Source organism: Heteronotia binoei, chromosome 2, assembly GCF_032191835.1.
Source record: "Heteronotia binoei isolate CCM8104 ecotype False Entrance Well chromosome 2, APGP_CSIRO_Hbin_v1, whole genome shotgun sequence".
NCBI classification, from domain to species: Eukaryota; Metazoa; Chordata; class Lepidosauria; order Squamata; family Gekkonidae; genus Heteronotia; species Heteronotia binoei.
The window spans coordinates 124,101,807-124,119,190 of record NC_083224.1 but is presented as its reverse complement, the minus strand read 5'-3'; the positions used below and the strand labels follow the sequence as shown (position 1 = coordinate 124,119,190).

Sequence of the window (17,384 nt, the reverse complement as noted above, 5' to 3'; positions counted from 1 at the left end):
TCTGTCATCTGAGCCTTTATTGCAAATCCTAAAAAGAGTCCTTTTAGGCAAATTCAGTGTCTTCAAATGTGATCAGACAATCAGTATTTAATCCAGGGACAAAATATATAGTTAATCGCAATGAGTCAAAAGTTAATGAATCTGTGACAAAAGCATACAGTTAATCTTATTGGAAATAAATGAGGAATCAAGGTAATTCCTATTCTGATATTAAAAGTCTCCTGAAACTTATTGTAGCAGTTTAGTACACAGCATTTTTAACTAATAATTTTAGGAGCAAAACATTGTCTAGATCCAGAAGCAAACATCAAAATAACACAGTAAATGCACATTTTTCTAAGAGGTTTATCAATCACTAGTATAATTATTACTTGAGCCTTGCCTAAATTTCTGAATTCGTAGCCTTGAAGTCTTCACCCATTTTTCTAACCACATGCTCCCATCCATCTCTGACCAGAGTCTTCCTTCCTTCCATTGTTAAATATTTGTAGTGTGGCCAGGGCTTTTTTCTGGAGGAACACAGTGGAATGAATTCTGGCACCTTTTCATGGAAATAAAATTCTCAAAAAAATGTTTAAAAGTTCATGAGAGGCACCCATGTTTTTCTCCTTCGTTTTCCTCTTGAGAGTTCTAGCATCTCTTTTTCCAGAAAAGAAGCCCTGAGTGTGGCCATAAATTCTAGAGAATAATTATGTGCATTTGTAGATTGTGGAAGCAGATGAGTAGTTAGTTGTACCATTGTGCAATTCACTAGTCACTCTTTACTGTTCTGCATGAAATGCATTTCTGATTAACCAAGTTTTTGGCTACTTGTTCCACTCAGGATCTAGTAAGCATATGTACTATGTTTATCCTCACCTGCTAAGTTTGCTCCCAGTGCTCCCAAGTCAGCAAAAGGATCAAGCGTTTGTGGTTTGGTTTGATGTGTTGGAGTGCCATGTACTGATCCTGTGGGGCTTGTAGCAGCTGATTTGCTCCCCCTACCTAGGCTTCCTAAGAAAAAAAGGGGGGGGGAGAATAACTTACAGAAATAAAACTGGCATAATTGTTTTTTGCATGAATGAATTCAACATATACACAAAATAGCTCAAAGTTGTAATTTTGAGAGAAACCACTTGACATGCTCACACTGGAAATGCGTTTAACAAGGAGCGTTGACCATTTTCCAGTACCCACTTAAGCAATTGTTGGCAAAAAACACATTGGGACGGTAATCCCTTAAGCTTCTCATTAGATCTTGCCATAAAGTGAACAAGCACTAAAAGACACTAACTTTGCTCATATACCATGCTTTCCACATGTTCTATGAAGCGGCTTTCTACACTTGTGTAAATGTAGCTAGCCACACTGGGCTGTGTGCCAATTTAGTAGCAGAGAAACCATTAGACGTACTTAGGCATACTCAAAGAAGTACATGGAAATCCCTGTGAAAGTGTTTTACAGTTCATTAGGATTTTTGCAACATCTGAGCAGTCCCCCCCCCCCCCCATAGTGTTTTGTTTTCAAGGTACAAGCTACTTGGTGCTAACGTATATTCAATTTTTTTAAAAAACCAACTTTAGACCATTTTTTGCTGTATATAGTGTTTTTATCACCTCATCACACATGTCCCTTATAAAGTCACTTTGACAAATGAAATAACTCAGTCAATATCCAAGATAATTAGTATACACTCCCCTAGCAAAACTGCTTTTGAAAAAGAAAGCGTACAAGATAAAAACAATATTTTAGACAAACCTGATTTTCCTGGCCAGTCCCAGTCACTTGAAACATCTGGTTGAATGGAAACAGCTGGTGTACTAGAAGGAGCTAAACAAAAGGCCATTGCTTAATAACAGGAGGGGTTTTCCCCCCCAAGTGAAAACCATTAACAATTATTAGAAAATAATTTGGGTCTTGAAATGAAATCATGGATTTTTTTTCTTTTCTCTTATTTACTTCATTTCTACCCCACCTTTCTCCAAAACAGGAAGCCAAAGGCAGTTTGATGTAGCCAAAGACCCAGTTTGGTGTAGTGGTTAAGTGTACGGACTCTTATCTGGGAGAACTGTGTTTGACTCCCCACTCCTCCACTTACAGCTGCTGGAATGGCCTTGGGTTAGCCATAGCTATTGCAGGAGTTGTCCTTGAAAGAGCAGCTGCTGTAAGAGCCCTCTCAGTCCCACCTACCTCACAGGGTGTCTGTTGTGGGGGGAGAAGATATAGGAGATTGTAAGCCGCTTTGAGTCTCTGATTCAGAGAGAAGGGCAGGATATAAATCTGCAGTCTTCTTCTTCTTACATAGGCTATGTGACTGGCAAGGTCCTTTGGGAATAGGGTTGCCAAGTCCAATTCAAGAAATATCTGGGGACTTTGGGGGTGGAGCCAGGAGATATTAGGGGTGGAGCCAAGATCAAGGCTGTGACAAGCATCATTGAACTCCAAAGAGAGTTCTGGCCATCACATTTAAAGGGACAGCACATCTTTTCAATTCCTTCCATAGGAAATAATGGATAGGGGCACCTTCTTTTGGGGCTCATAGAATTGGACCCCCTCGTCCAATCGTTTTGAAACTTGGGGGGTATTTTGGGGAGAGGCACTAGATGCTATACTGAAAATTTGGTGCCTCTACCCCAAAAAACAGCTCCCCGCCAGAGCCCCAGATACCCGCAGATCAATTCTCCATGATTTTCTATGGGAATAAATCTCCATAGGGTATAACAGAGTTCCCAGCAGACATTTCCCTCCCCTCCCCCCGCTTTCTGACAACTCTGAAGCGGGGGGAAGGCCTCCAAACCGGGGGATCCCCTGCCCCCACCTGGGGATTGGCAACCCTACTTGGGAATCTTCCTTGGCAGAGCTGGGATTCAAACCTATTTGTCCTAGCCTACCACTCTAACCACTAAGAAACACTGCAGGGGTTGAAGAGTTGTTTCCAGCACTTTTTTGGCCGCCCAGGAAAAACTCATTTGTATATTAGGCCACACACCCCATGCCAGCCAGAACTGCATTCCTGCTCAAAGAAAGCCCTGGTTGTTTCCCTCTGTTTTCCTTAGCAGAGGCAGGAATCTCACATGTGCAAGCAAATGTATACGTATTATCAGGGCTTCTTTTGTAGCAAGGGACTCCTTTGCATATTAGGCCATACACCCCTGATGTAGCCAATCCTCCTGGACCTTACAGTAGGCCCTGTACTATGAGCTCTGTAAGCTCTTGGAGGATTGGCTACATCAGGAGTGTGTAGCCTAATATGCAAAGGAGTTCTTGCTACAAAAAAGCCCTGCGTATTATATTAAAATAATTGTGTACCTTGTGTATTAAAACATTGTGTACCTTGGTTAGATAAGTTATGCACACTCTTCTTGGCCTGAATATTCTTGGCCTGTCATCCAGAAAGCAAATATATTGAAGTTATCTGCCAAAATTAGTAAATTTAATATGTATTTTTAAAATGAGGAAATTTTAATGAAATATTTAGAGATCTGAAGTGGAATAACCTTTTTTAAAGCACACTGAAATTTTATAAGATAAGCACTATAATTTAAAATACTGGCCTGCTTCCAACCATGTATTTTCAAAGACTTAAGGGCACAAGTTTTTGAGAGAGGGTATGTGATTTCTGTCAATTCCCCCATTTTTGTTCCAGGAAAGAAGATCATGAACAGCAAAGTAGGGCCTGCAGTGGGAAGTGGGGAGGGGATCAGCAGAAACTGCATCTTCTAACAGAAACTGAACAGCCCTTGAGTCTTCAGAATGTGTGGTTGGGTGTAGGCCATTCTGCAGCATAGTCCTACGGACATTGACTCAGAAGTGTATGTAATTACTTCACTGATACCTTTATTAGGCATTAGTTCATAAGAATCCAGATAATAGGAAGTAGGAGGCAATATGATTGTATTATTTTTAAAAATGTCATTTAAAACTATAAACATCTAAATTTAGTATAGAATCAAGAACAGACTAAAAAAGATCCTGTCAATACTTTGTTTCTTCCCTAAACGGATGAACCCATCCCACTCCGTTTGATTATTGCCCATCAGTGAAAACAGACAAGGAAATAATATTTGTTGAAACATGCTTACAAGTAAAGACATATTTGTTTAAAGTTTAAACAGTGCAGATCTTACTTTCCAACTTTGCTAAGAATTCTCAGCCTCGGTTAGTACCTATACTGGGGGAGGGGGAAATAAACTGAAAGGTATAAAATGGGATGGGATTAGAAGAGTGAAGCTGGAGAGGGAGGAACAGGTAAGGCCTGTTCTTGTAAGCAGGAAGGTGATACCTTACATATGTGATGCGAATGCCATATTGTTCAGAATTTTTGGAGGGAGGTTCATAAAGAGATTTCCAACATGGTGGGTCTTCCATTGCCCTGTTCCCCGGAATTATTATTGGATTTTTGGGCTGATTCACTGATAGATAAAACCATCAAAATTTCTGTCTCAACATTGGTTGCTTCTGCTCACTTGGTTATTGCCAGGAATCGGAAATCCCCCACAAGTTCCTTACTTTGACAATGGTACCAGAAACTCTGGGAACAATTTTTGATGGGCAGGATTATGCATAATCCATTTTTGGGGGACTCTTGTGTGGTAGTTCCCTTATCAGAGTATGATGAAACATGGAAACCAGTTTTAGAGTTTTTGTGCGATAAGGATATAATTCCCTTGATGCAACTAAAGCTAGATGGTTAGTAACTGTGAATTTAGGGTTTATAACAGTGTTGATGGCATTCTTGGCTACTATGTTTTATAGTTTGGTTGTATGTTTTTCTATTGAAATAAAATATTTTTTTAAAAATAAAAAGGTAAGGCAAAAAAAGCAAGGTAGAGGAGGGAAGGGTGTATCAGAGAGGTGGGGGGAAACCAGAAGCTGCCAGAAGAAGAGATGGGAAGGGGGATAAGGTAGTAGAGAGGTGCTAGGGTTTCTGCCGCCCAAGGCAGAACCCTGCACCAGTGCCCCCGCAGTGTCTAATCGCACATAAGTGACATCATCATGATGGCGTGCAGTGCCCCCCCTGCCCAGCAGCCCTGTCCCACTTTATAGGGAGCTAAGCAGGGACTGAGGAGGACATTGTTTTTTGCTTGAAGCGAAGAAACAACACCTGCTGTGGCATCTTCTGAGCTCCCTACAAAGCAGGACAGGGCTGCTGGGCAGGGGGCATGTTGTTGCTTCACTCTGATCGCTCGGATAAAGAAACAATGCCTGGCAGGCACTCTGCCCAGCTACCCTCTTCCACTTTGGAAAGAGCTGAACAGGGGCTGCGGGCGCACTTGCTACCATGCCCACCCCTGCTTTGCCAAGGCTTCCTGAGCCTCAGGAAGCCTCGGCAAGGTCGGAAGGCAGCAGGCGTGCTCAGAGCTGGGCTCTGAGCGCTCTCGCTGCCCTGCCCCTGACTTCGCTGAGACTTCCTGAGCCTCGGGAAGCCTCAGTGATGTCCGGAAGGCAGCAGGGCGACTTTGGGGCAAGAAAGGCTCTGAGTGCACTCACTGCCATGTCCCTGACTTTGCTGAGGCTTCCTGAGCCTTGGGAAGCCTCAGTGATGTCCGGAAGGCAGCGGGGCAACTTCGGGGCACAGCACGTGAGGAGAGGGGGCGCCTCCTAGCACCCCATGGTCAGGTGGAGCCCTAAGCAGCCGCCTAGTTGGCAGACTCCCACGCACCAGCCCTGTGGAGAGGAGGGAGGGAGATGGCTGTAGTGACTGCTAGAGAAATGTGAGGTGAAGCCTACCATGACAAGGAAAGAGCTAACCAAGGAACAGTTGTGCATTCTTAAACTTACAATCAGGAAGGTGTGGCTTGTTGCATCTAACTTCTAATTTCAAGAATCTCCCCTTCCACCTGCCTGACCCTTCCCCATCTCCACTCATGCCGCTTCAGATAAGCAGCCGCTGCCCAGCCAGCTCTTTCTGAAGTGGGGGAGAGCAGCCATGGGTGAAGGAAGAAGGAAGGAGAGGGCTGGGCAAGACAAGGGAGAGATCTGGGCAAGGGGCAGGCCGAGCAAGAACGCTTGGCCCGCCCTTTGCCCAGCCCTCTCCCCCACTTCAGAGGGAGCTGGCTAGGTAGCAGCTTCCTGTGTCCTTCTTCCTTTACCTCAATTTGGTGAGAAGGAAGAAGGACACAGCCGCTGCACAGCCCTCACCCCTGCTTAAGAGGGAGCTGCCCTGCCCTCTCCCCCGCTTCAGAGGGAGATGGCTGGGAAAAGCGTGCCATTACAATGACGGCACCTTTAGAGCGATGATGTCACAATTAGAGTCTGGGGGCGGGGGTTCAGGTAAGGCTTGCCAATCCCCAGGTCCCAGCGGGGGTTTTCCACTTTCCCAGGCTTCTTCCTGCCCCCAGTCAGCTGGCCGGCGGGGGAAGCCCTGCCCCCAAAGCCACCATGTGACTTTCCCCCTCCAGAGGCTTTAGTCTCCAATTGGAAAAGCTTCCTCTTGGGATAGGGTGTCTGTGTTACTTGGAAGAAGTTGACTGCAACTCATGAGTAGAGAGGCCAATCCCTCACTTCAGAGTCGCCAGAAAATGGGGAGGGCGGGGGGGGGGAGGGAAACATCTGCTGAGCACTTCATTATTCCCTATGTGGAGATCGATTCTCATAGGGTATAATGGGAAATTGATCTTGAGGTTTCAGGGGCTCTGGGGGAGCTGTGTTTTGAGGTAGAGGCACCAAATTTTCAGTATAGTATCTAGTGCCTCTCCCCAAAGTACCCCCCAAGTTTCAAAATGATTGGACCAGGGGGTCCAATTCTATGAGCCCCAAAAGAAGGCGCCCCTATCCTTCATTATTTCCTATGGAAGGAAGACATTTTAAAAAGGTGTGCTGTCCCTTTCAATGTGATGGCCAGAACTCCCCTGGAGTTCAATTATGCTTGTCACACCCTTGTTCCTGGCTCCTCCCCCAATGTCTCCTGGCTCCACCCCCAAAGTCTCCTGGTTCCACCCCCAAAGTCCCCTGATATTTCTTGAATTGGACTTGGCAACCCTAGGTGCAGAGTTCTGCCTGGGGCTGCAGAACCCCTAGCACCAGACCTGTTCAAGGACATAGTTTAGATCTTGCTTACCCAGGTTAAAAGGATCCCCTTGCACTGTGGGTGAAGGACTTCTGGCTGTCTGAAGAAAAGGATCAGCAGCAGCATTTGATGAACCAAGGAAAGACCCTAGAAGATCAGGGGCAGGTTGCTTAGGGCTTCCTCCAAATGGGTCAAAAGCAGCTGCTAAAAGAATAGTTTTTTAAAAAAATGCATCCTGTTTGTTTATAGTCAGAATTGCAGTATTAGGCTACATTTTTTTGTTCTAGAATGATCCTATATTATTGCTAATAGTTTTATGTCTCCTTGTACATATAATATAACATAATCTGCTTAAGCAGCATTTACAGTTATGCCAAGACAAATATTATGGAAGAGAGAGTCACATGCAGGTTTTTTCACATTTTACTTTCATCTTCAGAAAGGAAACGCAAAAGTGGCTGAAAACAAAATGACAACCTTCTCCAGAGTACTTTGGAGCTGGAAGTTTATAAGACTATGTTTACATTCTGACTCATCCACTAGGAGGACCAAACAAGAAATCAACAGAGGAAATACCTTCCTTTCATCCTCACTAGAAAAGCCTGACAAACTCACCAAGATTATGCAACTATTACTATGCACTGCCAAAGAGAATTATATTAGTCAATGAGATTACAAGAGTATACCTCTTAAAATGGTACTGAGATACTAAAAAAATCTCCTTCATACTTACATTAGTAGGTTTTGTTTCTTTTTATGAGCACCTTCCTTGTTTATTCAGTTTTCTTGATTGGTTATGTACATAAATGACATTAGTACAATAACCTGGAGAATCTCCTTCAATTAGCATTTCTTCTTTTTTACATTAAATAACTTTTTAGAAGGCAACACAACAGCCTAGTTGTGAAGAAGTCACAAGCTTAGAAACACCCTGGTTGTAAAAAAGCTAGAAGACGACGGGGAAATCATATTGAAAGACAGAGAAGCTAAGGCTACAGCCCTATGCATATCTACCTTGGAGGAAGCACACTGAAGGACTTGCTTCTAAGTAATCTGTGTAGGATTGCCCTGAAAAAAGCCACTGCCTAATCTCTGGCGAAGGTGTAGTGGTATCATGTTCTAATACTCCAGCAGCTGAGGGTGCATGTATCAGTAATACAGATTTATCACAAATTTAATGAAGTATTGGTATGGTTAGGAGAAAAGCATCTGGCAGGCTAAAGGACAGGAAGGGCACTCTGCTGTTGAATGCTGAGCAGGAATGCTGAGCAGACCCTAAAAAGCAGGGACATTAGCATGCACCCATGGCAGTTTTAACATGCACTGGCTCCTCAGCAAACATTACTGGGCTGGAGCTCAGCTAAGTATTTTAACTAGTAGCTATGTTCTGAAGAGCGTGTGCAGCCATTTGAATAGCACTAGGGATTTTCTTTCTGGTCACAGTTCTTACAGAAACAGAGTTATCAGAATCATTCAAGACATCATGAGTTTATGGTTTATTTCAGCCCTGAAGTTGCTTATTCATACAAATAGTTAAATGTTAATAGCCACAGAATAACAACACTTCCAGCACCAGTTTTAGAAATTTTGGTTGTATAAAAAAAGGTAATGGTAGTCCCCTGTGCAAGTACCAGTCATTTCTGACTCTGGGGTGATGTTGCTTTCACAACATTTTCACAGCAGACACATTACGGGGTGGTTTGCCAGTGCCTTCCCCAGTCATCTACACTTTCCCCCCAGCAAGCTGGGTACTCATTTTACCAACTTTGGAAGGATGGAAGGCTGAGTCAACCTTGAGCCAGCTACTTGAACCCAGCTTCCACCAGGATCAAACTCAGGTTGTGAGCGGAGAGTTCGGACTGCAGTACTGCAGCTTTACCACTCTGTCTCCCTTTTGATCTGGATCCCAGTTCTAGCAGCCATAACATAGAAATGATTAAGATTTAAGAGAGAAGAAAATCAGGTACCACAGATGGAAATTTTTACCTTCTCCTATTCTTGGGGACAAAGATGGGGATGCAGATGTTGCAGACCGCCGTGGAGTGGAGTGTGCAGATCCAGTCCCACCCATCTGAAAGACATCTTCAACAGCTGACTGACCTCCTTGACTTGTGCCTCCAGAATGAGTAGCTCCAAACAGATCATTCAACAAGTCTGAGTTGGTAGGGGGTGCAGTGGAAGCTGCTGGGAAGTTTTTGTTCATAGGGCTACCATCCAAACCCAAAAGGTCAACATCTTCAGGAGGTGGTGGACCTGGTGGCTCTTGTTGCTTTTTGCTGTGCTTTGGTGGCCCATGGAGTTTGTCCGTGCTTGTGTTACTGTGCTGACTGGAAAGGGATAAGAGTTCATCATCAGACTGCTCACTTTCTTCATGTACCAGGGCTGCCCGATCTTCAGAGCTGGGATGAGAACTGCTTCTTTCCAATTTTTGATCTAAGTGGTCAAATCTTAAAATTAGCTAATAGTTCCTTTGATTTTCTGATAGTACATAGAAAGGAAATAAACCCTTTTTACAAGTCATATGTGGAATCAACATAAATCAGGTAGAGACAATACTTAATACATTTTCATCAAAAGTGTATTTTTTAATGTGTAACAGAAAATGAAATTCTCAAAATATGGGACTGGGGACTGATAGTCAGCAATTTCCCAAAGACTGTTTTTATAAGACTGCAACTAGGGCTTTTTTTGTAGAAAAAGCCCAACAGGAACTCATTAGCATATTAGGCCACATACCCCTGACATCACCAGAAGGGTCTCATTCAGCCACACCCACCCCATAGAGTTTCTGGTGATTGATACTGGAAGTTCTAGAGAGAGTAAAGACACTATAGTCACTCCAGCAGACAAACACCACACATACCTTAGCTTTAAAACATTTTCCAACACAAGTTACCAGAGGTTGCCATGCTGATGATTTTTTAAACAGAGGAAACTCAGGACTGTATGCGTTTAAATTTCTGAACATGCTCTGAGGAATAAAGGAAGCTAACATAGAAGGGTTTTTCATATACCTTCAAAAGATGGGAAATTAATTACAAAGCAAAAGTATACAAAGGGGAAAATGTTTCATTTAAAATCAGAACCTCCCCCCACCCCCACTATTCCAGAAAACCTGGTTCTTTGGCTAAGTGATAGGGATCCTAAGAACACTCTAGCAATTGTGGAATCTGTCTCAGTCCTTTTAGCACTTGCATAAAAAAAATAAAATAAGTGTCTTCTGCTGCTCAAGATTCTGGAATCAGTGAGCTTTTGGGATCAAAGAGCTTCTAAGGGTGCAAAAGGAAAAGAAATCATAAGGCACTCATACCGGTGGAAAACACAAATGTATATGAAAAAAAGAAACCTGAGGGGAGAAATTAATATTTCTAGAACAGTTATTTAAATATTTGAAACTGTTTTCAAAGGCTGACTACTAATAGGAAGCTCACTCAGTAAGTAAAAGGGTTCTAAAGGAGATATCTAAATATAACATTTAAAAGAGAGAACGTTCACAAGCAGACTACAAATCATCCAAATGGTTGTTTGACTCCTCCCTCCCCAAAGCAAATGAAAGAAACATAGAGTAATGACTGTGACAAAGGTGGAAATAAACATGTTCAATTCAAATGAAATCATCTTAAGTATTAAGAACCATTTAAAGCAGAGTGACACAAAGGTCTGTGGAAAGAACTCTGAAGAGGGAAGACAATAAAAATACTAATAATATCAAAAATAAACCATATAGAAGAAACTTGAGGATAGCTCAAGGAATTAAGCCACAACACAGAGAGCAGCCAAATAAATACAACACGCACACAGGAGAGTTGTTGAATGTAACCAAGTTTCAAACAAATTCTTCAGACTAACACAGGGAAACCAAAGGTTCCAGTTTACTATTTACTCTATTTTACAGTGCAAACACCTTCTGAAAAAGAATATAAAACAAATGGAAGGATTGGGCTAGTTGCTCTTTCTTACTCACAGCTTCAGAGTTCACTGGGAGCAGACATGTTGTTCTGCCAGCTTCCCCTGCCCCTGTTCAGCCAGGCAGGAGTTTAAAGGCACACACATGCTTAAAGGCACACACACCTTCTAAAAACGAAGTGCTTCCCAGGCTGCTTCTAGCATGGAAGGCTCATGGAGGCTGTTGGGGCTGGGGCTTTCCCTGCAGGCCAGCTGGCTGGAGGAGGGGAGGGGTCTCCAAAACTGGAACCTGGGGATTGGCAAGCCTAGAAGGCAGGCATTTAGCAGTCTTCCTAAGTGCCTGCTTTCTCCAAGCTAAATTATTGGCGAAAGCAGGCTTGGAGAGGGCAGTCCCCTAAGTGCTTGACTTCTCTCCAAGCCTGCCGGAATGCTCTTTGAGCCAGCTGAAACACTCTTCACCCTAGCACGAACTCTGTTCCTGTGAGTTCTGGCTCAAAAAAAGCCCTGACTGCAACAAGGATTAGAACAAAATCTGCCTAGCCTCAGAGGTTGGCCAGATCTCCAAAGTTTTTTGGAGTGAAGTGGCCATGATAAAAGCCAGGCTTGTGCAGGTGCTGGTCAGTTCCTTCCTACAATGAAATGTATGATTTATGTGTCTCTGAATAAATCATTGCCAATTCATAGAATGTAGACAAGCAATGAGATGTCAGAGGTAAAGCATAACAACAATAGGATTTGTCTGCTGTGAAAAATGAGTTACTCGTAGCTTGAAATTCTATGTACCTTGCCAACTGAGAGATGACAAGAATGCACCTTGTCCAGCAGTCTTTAGGTTATCTTGTGATGCATCTCCAGGACTTCTACCTATAAATTACAAAGAGTCAAAACATACTAACAGGTAAGAAAAGATGCAAAGCAATCACATTTTATACTGGCATGAAAACCCAAAATTATACAGAACAGCAGCATAATTTGTACCTGCCATGACAAGGGTATCTTGCTGTTCCTGGTGAGAAGAGAAAAGTATGCTTGGGTTGATGTCTTTTGTTGTGAAGTTCTCCCATGGAGGAGTAAGGTCAGTCTGTCTATCAGCAGATTCTATTTCTATCTCCACTATCACATGAAACAGCTGGGGATATTTCTCTGGAGAGTCACATGCATCCAGTTCAGGTCTAAACACCAACAAAAAGTTCTCCAAGTTAAAATTAATTAAACTAAACAATTTGATGAACTATTGAAATCAAATCTTATGAACCAGCCCATGTGCCTTCTACTGACAAGTGCTCCAACAACTGCTTCAGCTATTCAGAGACTCCGTAGCCTTGCTGCTGCACCCACCATCATCTAACTATTCACCCTCTTGGCAATTCCTGGATTATTCTTCTAGTAGCAAAGGAGAAAAACAATGCAACTGCTATGGCATGACTTCTGGGAGAACACGAAAGGAACTCTTCAGTTAGCTGAAAGTCTCTATGAAAGTATGTACAAGGCTTTTGTACATACAGAGGCTGATTCATGCTAGCCATCTGATCCAGAAAGGCAGAGTGCATACTCCTTGACTTGGCTCCTTTACCTGTTCTTCTAGTATTTTGCAAGCACCTTGCTTACTAATTTCTGAAGCAAGTCAGCTGAACCTGTGTGAATATTTAATTTTAGGGCCAAGGGATTTATATGGATATATTAAGCTGCCATATAAGTCAATTGATTTATCTCAATCAATACCAACTACCATGCCTTCCAGCAGCTCTTAGGGAGAGAAATGTCTTCCCTAAGCTCTTCTACTAGAGTTCCTTTAACTCAGGATGCCAAAGATTGAACCTGGAACCTTCTTCATGAAAAGCATGTGCTCTACCACTAAGCCATAGTCCTTCCTTGCACTTTAAACATCATGTTCCCTCCCCTTTGCAATTCAGCCTTAACAAAAGCAAATCTGAATGGGAAAAGGAATATTCAAGCATCCCACCATGAGCTCTGTGTTTAGCTCTAATTTAAGAGGCATTCTGTTTGATTACTGACAGGAATAGCAAGTGATAGCTTTCAGTTTTGAGGGGCTGGGAGGTATGCCTAATGTTTTAAAAGCAATAACTTATTTTAGAATATTCATTAATTACTTTTTTTATAGCATTATTAGGTAGTTTCTCCAGAAATCCAAAACAATCAGTTCTTTGCAGGTTTTTCTTCCTGCATCTTCAGAAGAAGGTGTATAGACTGAACCAATGTTTCATAACAAGCCACAAGAATACCAATACAATTCAGTATTTGGAGGATGCTAAATTTTCTGCTAATCTTGGTTTAAACACATTTCAGTAACTTTACAATACAAATACATCCAAAGTGTAGTGATGTCTATTGGTATTCCTGGATAAGTTAGCCGCATCATTCAGTGAAGATATTCAACTACATGGAGTTAAGTATGTCTCACTTGACTTCATTGTTACTCTCATTTGCAGGATACTTACTTATTAAATTTTAAAACTGTTGTTCCCAGAGCTATGAATCCAGTGTGAAACTGAATCTGGAATATTTGTGTGTTTGACATCTGGAAGCAAAAGCAAAATTAGGATTTTAAAAAGCTCAGATGTGTAAAGAATTAGCCAGACAGTTTTTCTTCATTTTAACTTGGTCTATAGACAAGGTGGCTTGAGTTAATTGTGACTTCTGGAATTTTTACTTTTGTCCAAATGTTGCTGCACCTTTGAATTGTACTTTTGTGTTTTTTAACAGTTTTATGCCAGCCTCTTTTATTAACCTTGTGATTAAAAATGTCTAGAATCAATTAAGAGATGTCATGCCTTTATCAGATCATAAAATATTTTTGACCAGAACTGGAACAGGAAACTTGTGAATATTGATTGGATTCAGAAAGATTTCTATGGCGGGAAGGCAGGAGAATTTTGCTATCTTCCCTTGCTGCTACAGACCTTCAACTTCTCCCCTCATGAAGTTTCTTTTCCCTAGAAGCAGCATTTCAGAGGGGATTTAGAGCTACAGGAAAGTCCTACCCTGTGGGTGACCATTCCTTCTATCCACAGAAATAGCTGGTGGATGCAAGCCATAGTTTGTCATAATCACATATAACAGTTATTGTACAAATAATCTCAATACAGTCAAAAAGATTATGACACTTTTGGCTAGATCTGTCTGTAATCAAGTAAGACCCAAACACAAATAAATAACAAATCTCATTACCTAGATGTACACAGAAAATCTGGTCTTTTTTCTTCTTGCAGCATCAGCACAAAATTAAATTGGTCATATTTTTTTTCAAAGGGACAGATCACATCTGTACACTGTCATGTGCAGATGCTCTTTCAATGCCTGTTATTGCTGTGGCCCAAACATCTGAACCAAGCTGCAGCCTCAGATGGTACCAAGCTAGTTTTGTGAATATTTTTTCAGCTAACTAGCAAACCTTGCTCCAAGCTAGCTGATAACAGGTGATGCTTCTTTATCTAACTAGAAGCTTTCACACAAAATCATGACTACTACTCTCTAAAATTTTGTGACAGAGCAGAAAAATCTCATATCAATTCCAGCCAGTGTGGTGTACTGGTTAAGAGTGTTCGACTAGTGTCTGGAAGACCCAGGTTCAAATCCTCACTTGTGTCCTGGAAGCTCAATGGATGACCTTGGGCTAGTCACTCTTTCAGCCTAACCTACCTCACAGGGTTGTTGTGAGGATAACACAGTGAAGAGGAGAATTACATAAACCACTTTGAGTCACCATTAGGGAGAAAGATAGGATACAAATGAAATTAAATAAATAAAATAAATATTACAGAATGATCCTACTTCTGATTAAGAATGACAGTCTAACCCTTATAATATGAGTGTATTTTTAAACCATCTAACAATTCCATCCAACCATATTTTGCTTGTGCATTTCAAAACATAGACCAAGTCATACTTTAGCTTGAAGTCGTCCCCCAATGGTTGATCGCATGTGGTGAACAGAAATTACTACGTCACCATGGACAGTGACTCCTAGCGGAATTACAACTTTCCCTTCTTGAACACGGTACTCCCTAAAGAAAAATAAAATAAAAAAACCATGTTACATTCATGGGAAAAATTAACACACAGTCCACATAGAACAAAAGTGCCACTCCAGAAGTTTTATTCCTTACTTTAGGAACCCACTTAAACACTGGTATCTTCATATATTTTACAGTTCTACCATTCAGGGAGCTGTTGCAATCTGAAGGTTAACCTAGACATTACAATACAAATGCAAATCTGTATCTTTTCTCAGTTTTGTGTTTAAATGGCCTTTCTCTTGCTTAATCCACTACTAGGGACTGCATATTCCACAAAGAGCACTTTGTTTAGACAGTTCTTTGCAAACAATGTATACTCTCCTGTGCAACATACATCTGTTCTACTGCTGCACAGATATCCGATGGTACTCACAAATTCTGTGAGCCATACAGTTTGAGCAAAATCTCATACAATCAGTCTAGAATGTATTGTGTTTGAAATAGCCCATAATGAAGATCACACTTGACAGCAAAATTCTGTTCATACAAAATGCTCTAAGCTCAACATAATAGAAACTTACTTCATTCTTTCATATTCTTGAGAAGTTGTGAATATTCTGGTTTCTCCAATCAGAATATCACAGAAAGGCCGGCAGCCATTTCTTTGTTTGTTGAAACAGGGCACTGGGCTGAGAATCACTGATTTAATGATTAGAGGCTTACAATGAGGCTGAAAGGGCTTGTCTGCTATTAAATCACAAACATATCCTATGTATCTGCAATGAAAAAAAAATCAGAATTATCAAAAAGACAGTTTGCAGAACTGCTTTCCACTCTTCCTGCTCTGCTAGCTAATCAGAGTTGAGCAAATCAATTGTTCTCAAACAGATTAAGTTTCCCCTCTACATATGTCACAAACATAGGGAGCATGCCTACAATAGCCCTACAGCTGAATTTATACATTTTTCCCAGTCTAATTCCATAGGATCTGAGTGCTGGAACACAGCTTTAGGAATCCAAACCCTTAAAGCACATGGTAAAATGGGACAGTTGACACCTGAGCTGAAAGCACTTATAAAAGCCCCATCCTTTTATTTATCCTGCACATCTGCCCTCAATCATTTACATATCTGAACAACATGACCCATTTTATTATCTTAATTTTGATACTGAAAAGGGAAGGGAAGAGTTGGCTAAAATTGGGATCAAAGTAATAATTAGTAGAAGAAATGTGTATGCCATACCTTCTGTGAGATGGCCAAAGTATTATTCCAGGTCGTTTTGAATTTAGCAACTGAATGGCAGGGACTGGATTAGAGAAGAGATGACAGAAACAGAACATTGCACTGACCAGGATTGCTGATGCTACACGACCATCCTGTCAAACAAAGCACAAGAGCATCCATCAGGAAGAATTCTTGCCATCTAATGGGCTTTTTTCCTCCCTTAAGCTTATAGTATGATTTGAGGAAGAAGATAAAAAGGTTAAACTACTTCTAGTTTTTCTGTATTGAGCTAGATTAAGTATGGTGCGGAAGTGGGGAAGCTTCCCTAAGCAACATCTGAAGCTCTTAGGTTGCTTTCTTCCAAGAAAATATAAACAAAATTGGACTCTTAAATCAGCAGTAAATAACTGGCTGAATGCTGGTAGTTTAAACATTCTCTAAAATGAGAGGTGGAAAAGAAAGGTTATGCAGTTTCACAAGACAGAGTCTTATGGTATTTCAAACTATTTCATGACCTTTGATTCTGCTATTCATTATTTTTTTTCTTCAGAAAGAGAGTGTGTATATACGTACATATGCATTCCAGCCTAGTGTGGATTTAATAAATGAATCTGACAAAGTTCATGAAAACTAACACTAGACTCAGAATCCTTAAGGTGCCACAAGACGTCTGTTTATTTTTGCTGCAACAGACTAACACTTCCCTGAAGTTTTCACATGGTAGATTAATTGACCAGATGCTTCAAAAAATGTTCTGTTCCATATTTAAAGACCAAAAGAAGCTAATCCACACAAGGACAATTGATTGCAAAACCCAGTAGTGTCCCCATCTGGCATGTAACATAACATCTTGCACTCATTTCTTCTTAGGTTCACTTTGTATGCTTCAGCTTCAGTATGAAGATAATCAGGGCTTTTTTTTTAGCAGGAATGCACAGGAACGCAATTCTGGCCGGCTTGGTGTCAGGTGGTGTGGTCTAATATGCAAATAAGTTCCTGCTGGGCTTTTTCTACAAAAAAGCCCTGAAGGTAATTAACAACAAATTCTGGATGCCAACATTCCACATGGAAGCTATAACATTTTTAAGCCTACTACTTCATGTTCCAGTCCAATCAGAAGGAAGAACCCACACACTGACAATTGTATCACCCTGGTGATTGTTGGAAGTACTGTGGAGACTTTCCATGCAGCTGAATGGGCAGATTAAGCTTATGAAGTTTATCAACACTGCAGCTCCAGCATGTAGCACTGCCTCACATAAGCAGTTTTTAAAGACTCTCCATATG

At 41.5% G+C, this 17,384-nt stretch overlaps 1 protein-coding gene across 5 annotated transcripts in view; it reads right to left on the bottom strand.

Moving 5' to 3' along the window:
* The window catches only part of DNAJC6 (DnaJ heat shock protein family (Hsp40) member C6), a 96,371-nt gene that overhangs the window by 14,268 nt on the left and 64,719 nt on the right, over nt 1–17,384 (bottom strand). For 3 of the 5 annotated variants that reach the window (XM_060231963.1, XM_060231962.1, XM_060231959.1), the window contains 10 exons: nt 16,116–16,249; nt 15,453–15,647; nt 14,802–14,919; nt 13,354–13,433; nt 11,873–12,066; nt 11,678–11,758; nt 8,975–9,421; nt 7,040–7,192; nt 1,738–1,809; nt 859–993 (listed from right to left, as the gene is read on the bottom strand). In XM_060231963.1, the coding sequence (XP_060087946.1) occupies nt 859–993; nt 1,738–1,809; nt 7,040–7,192; nt 8,975–9,421; nt 11,678–11,758; nt 11,873–12,066; nt 13,354–13,433; nt 14,802–14,919; nt 15,453–15,647; nt 16,116–16,249 (1,609 nt within the window). The remainder of the gene's footprint in view (nt 1–858; nt 994–1,737; nt 1,810–7,039; nt 7,193–8,974; nt 9,422–11,677; nt 11,759–11,872; nt 12,067–13,353; nt 13,434–14,801; nt 14,920–15,452; nt 15,648–16,115; nt 16,250–17,384) is intronic. The other 2 variants (XM_060231960.1, XM_060231961.1) reach the window with 2 other exon arrangements.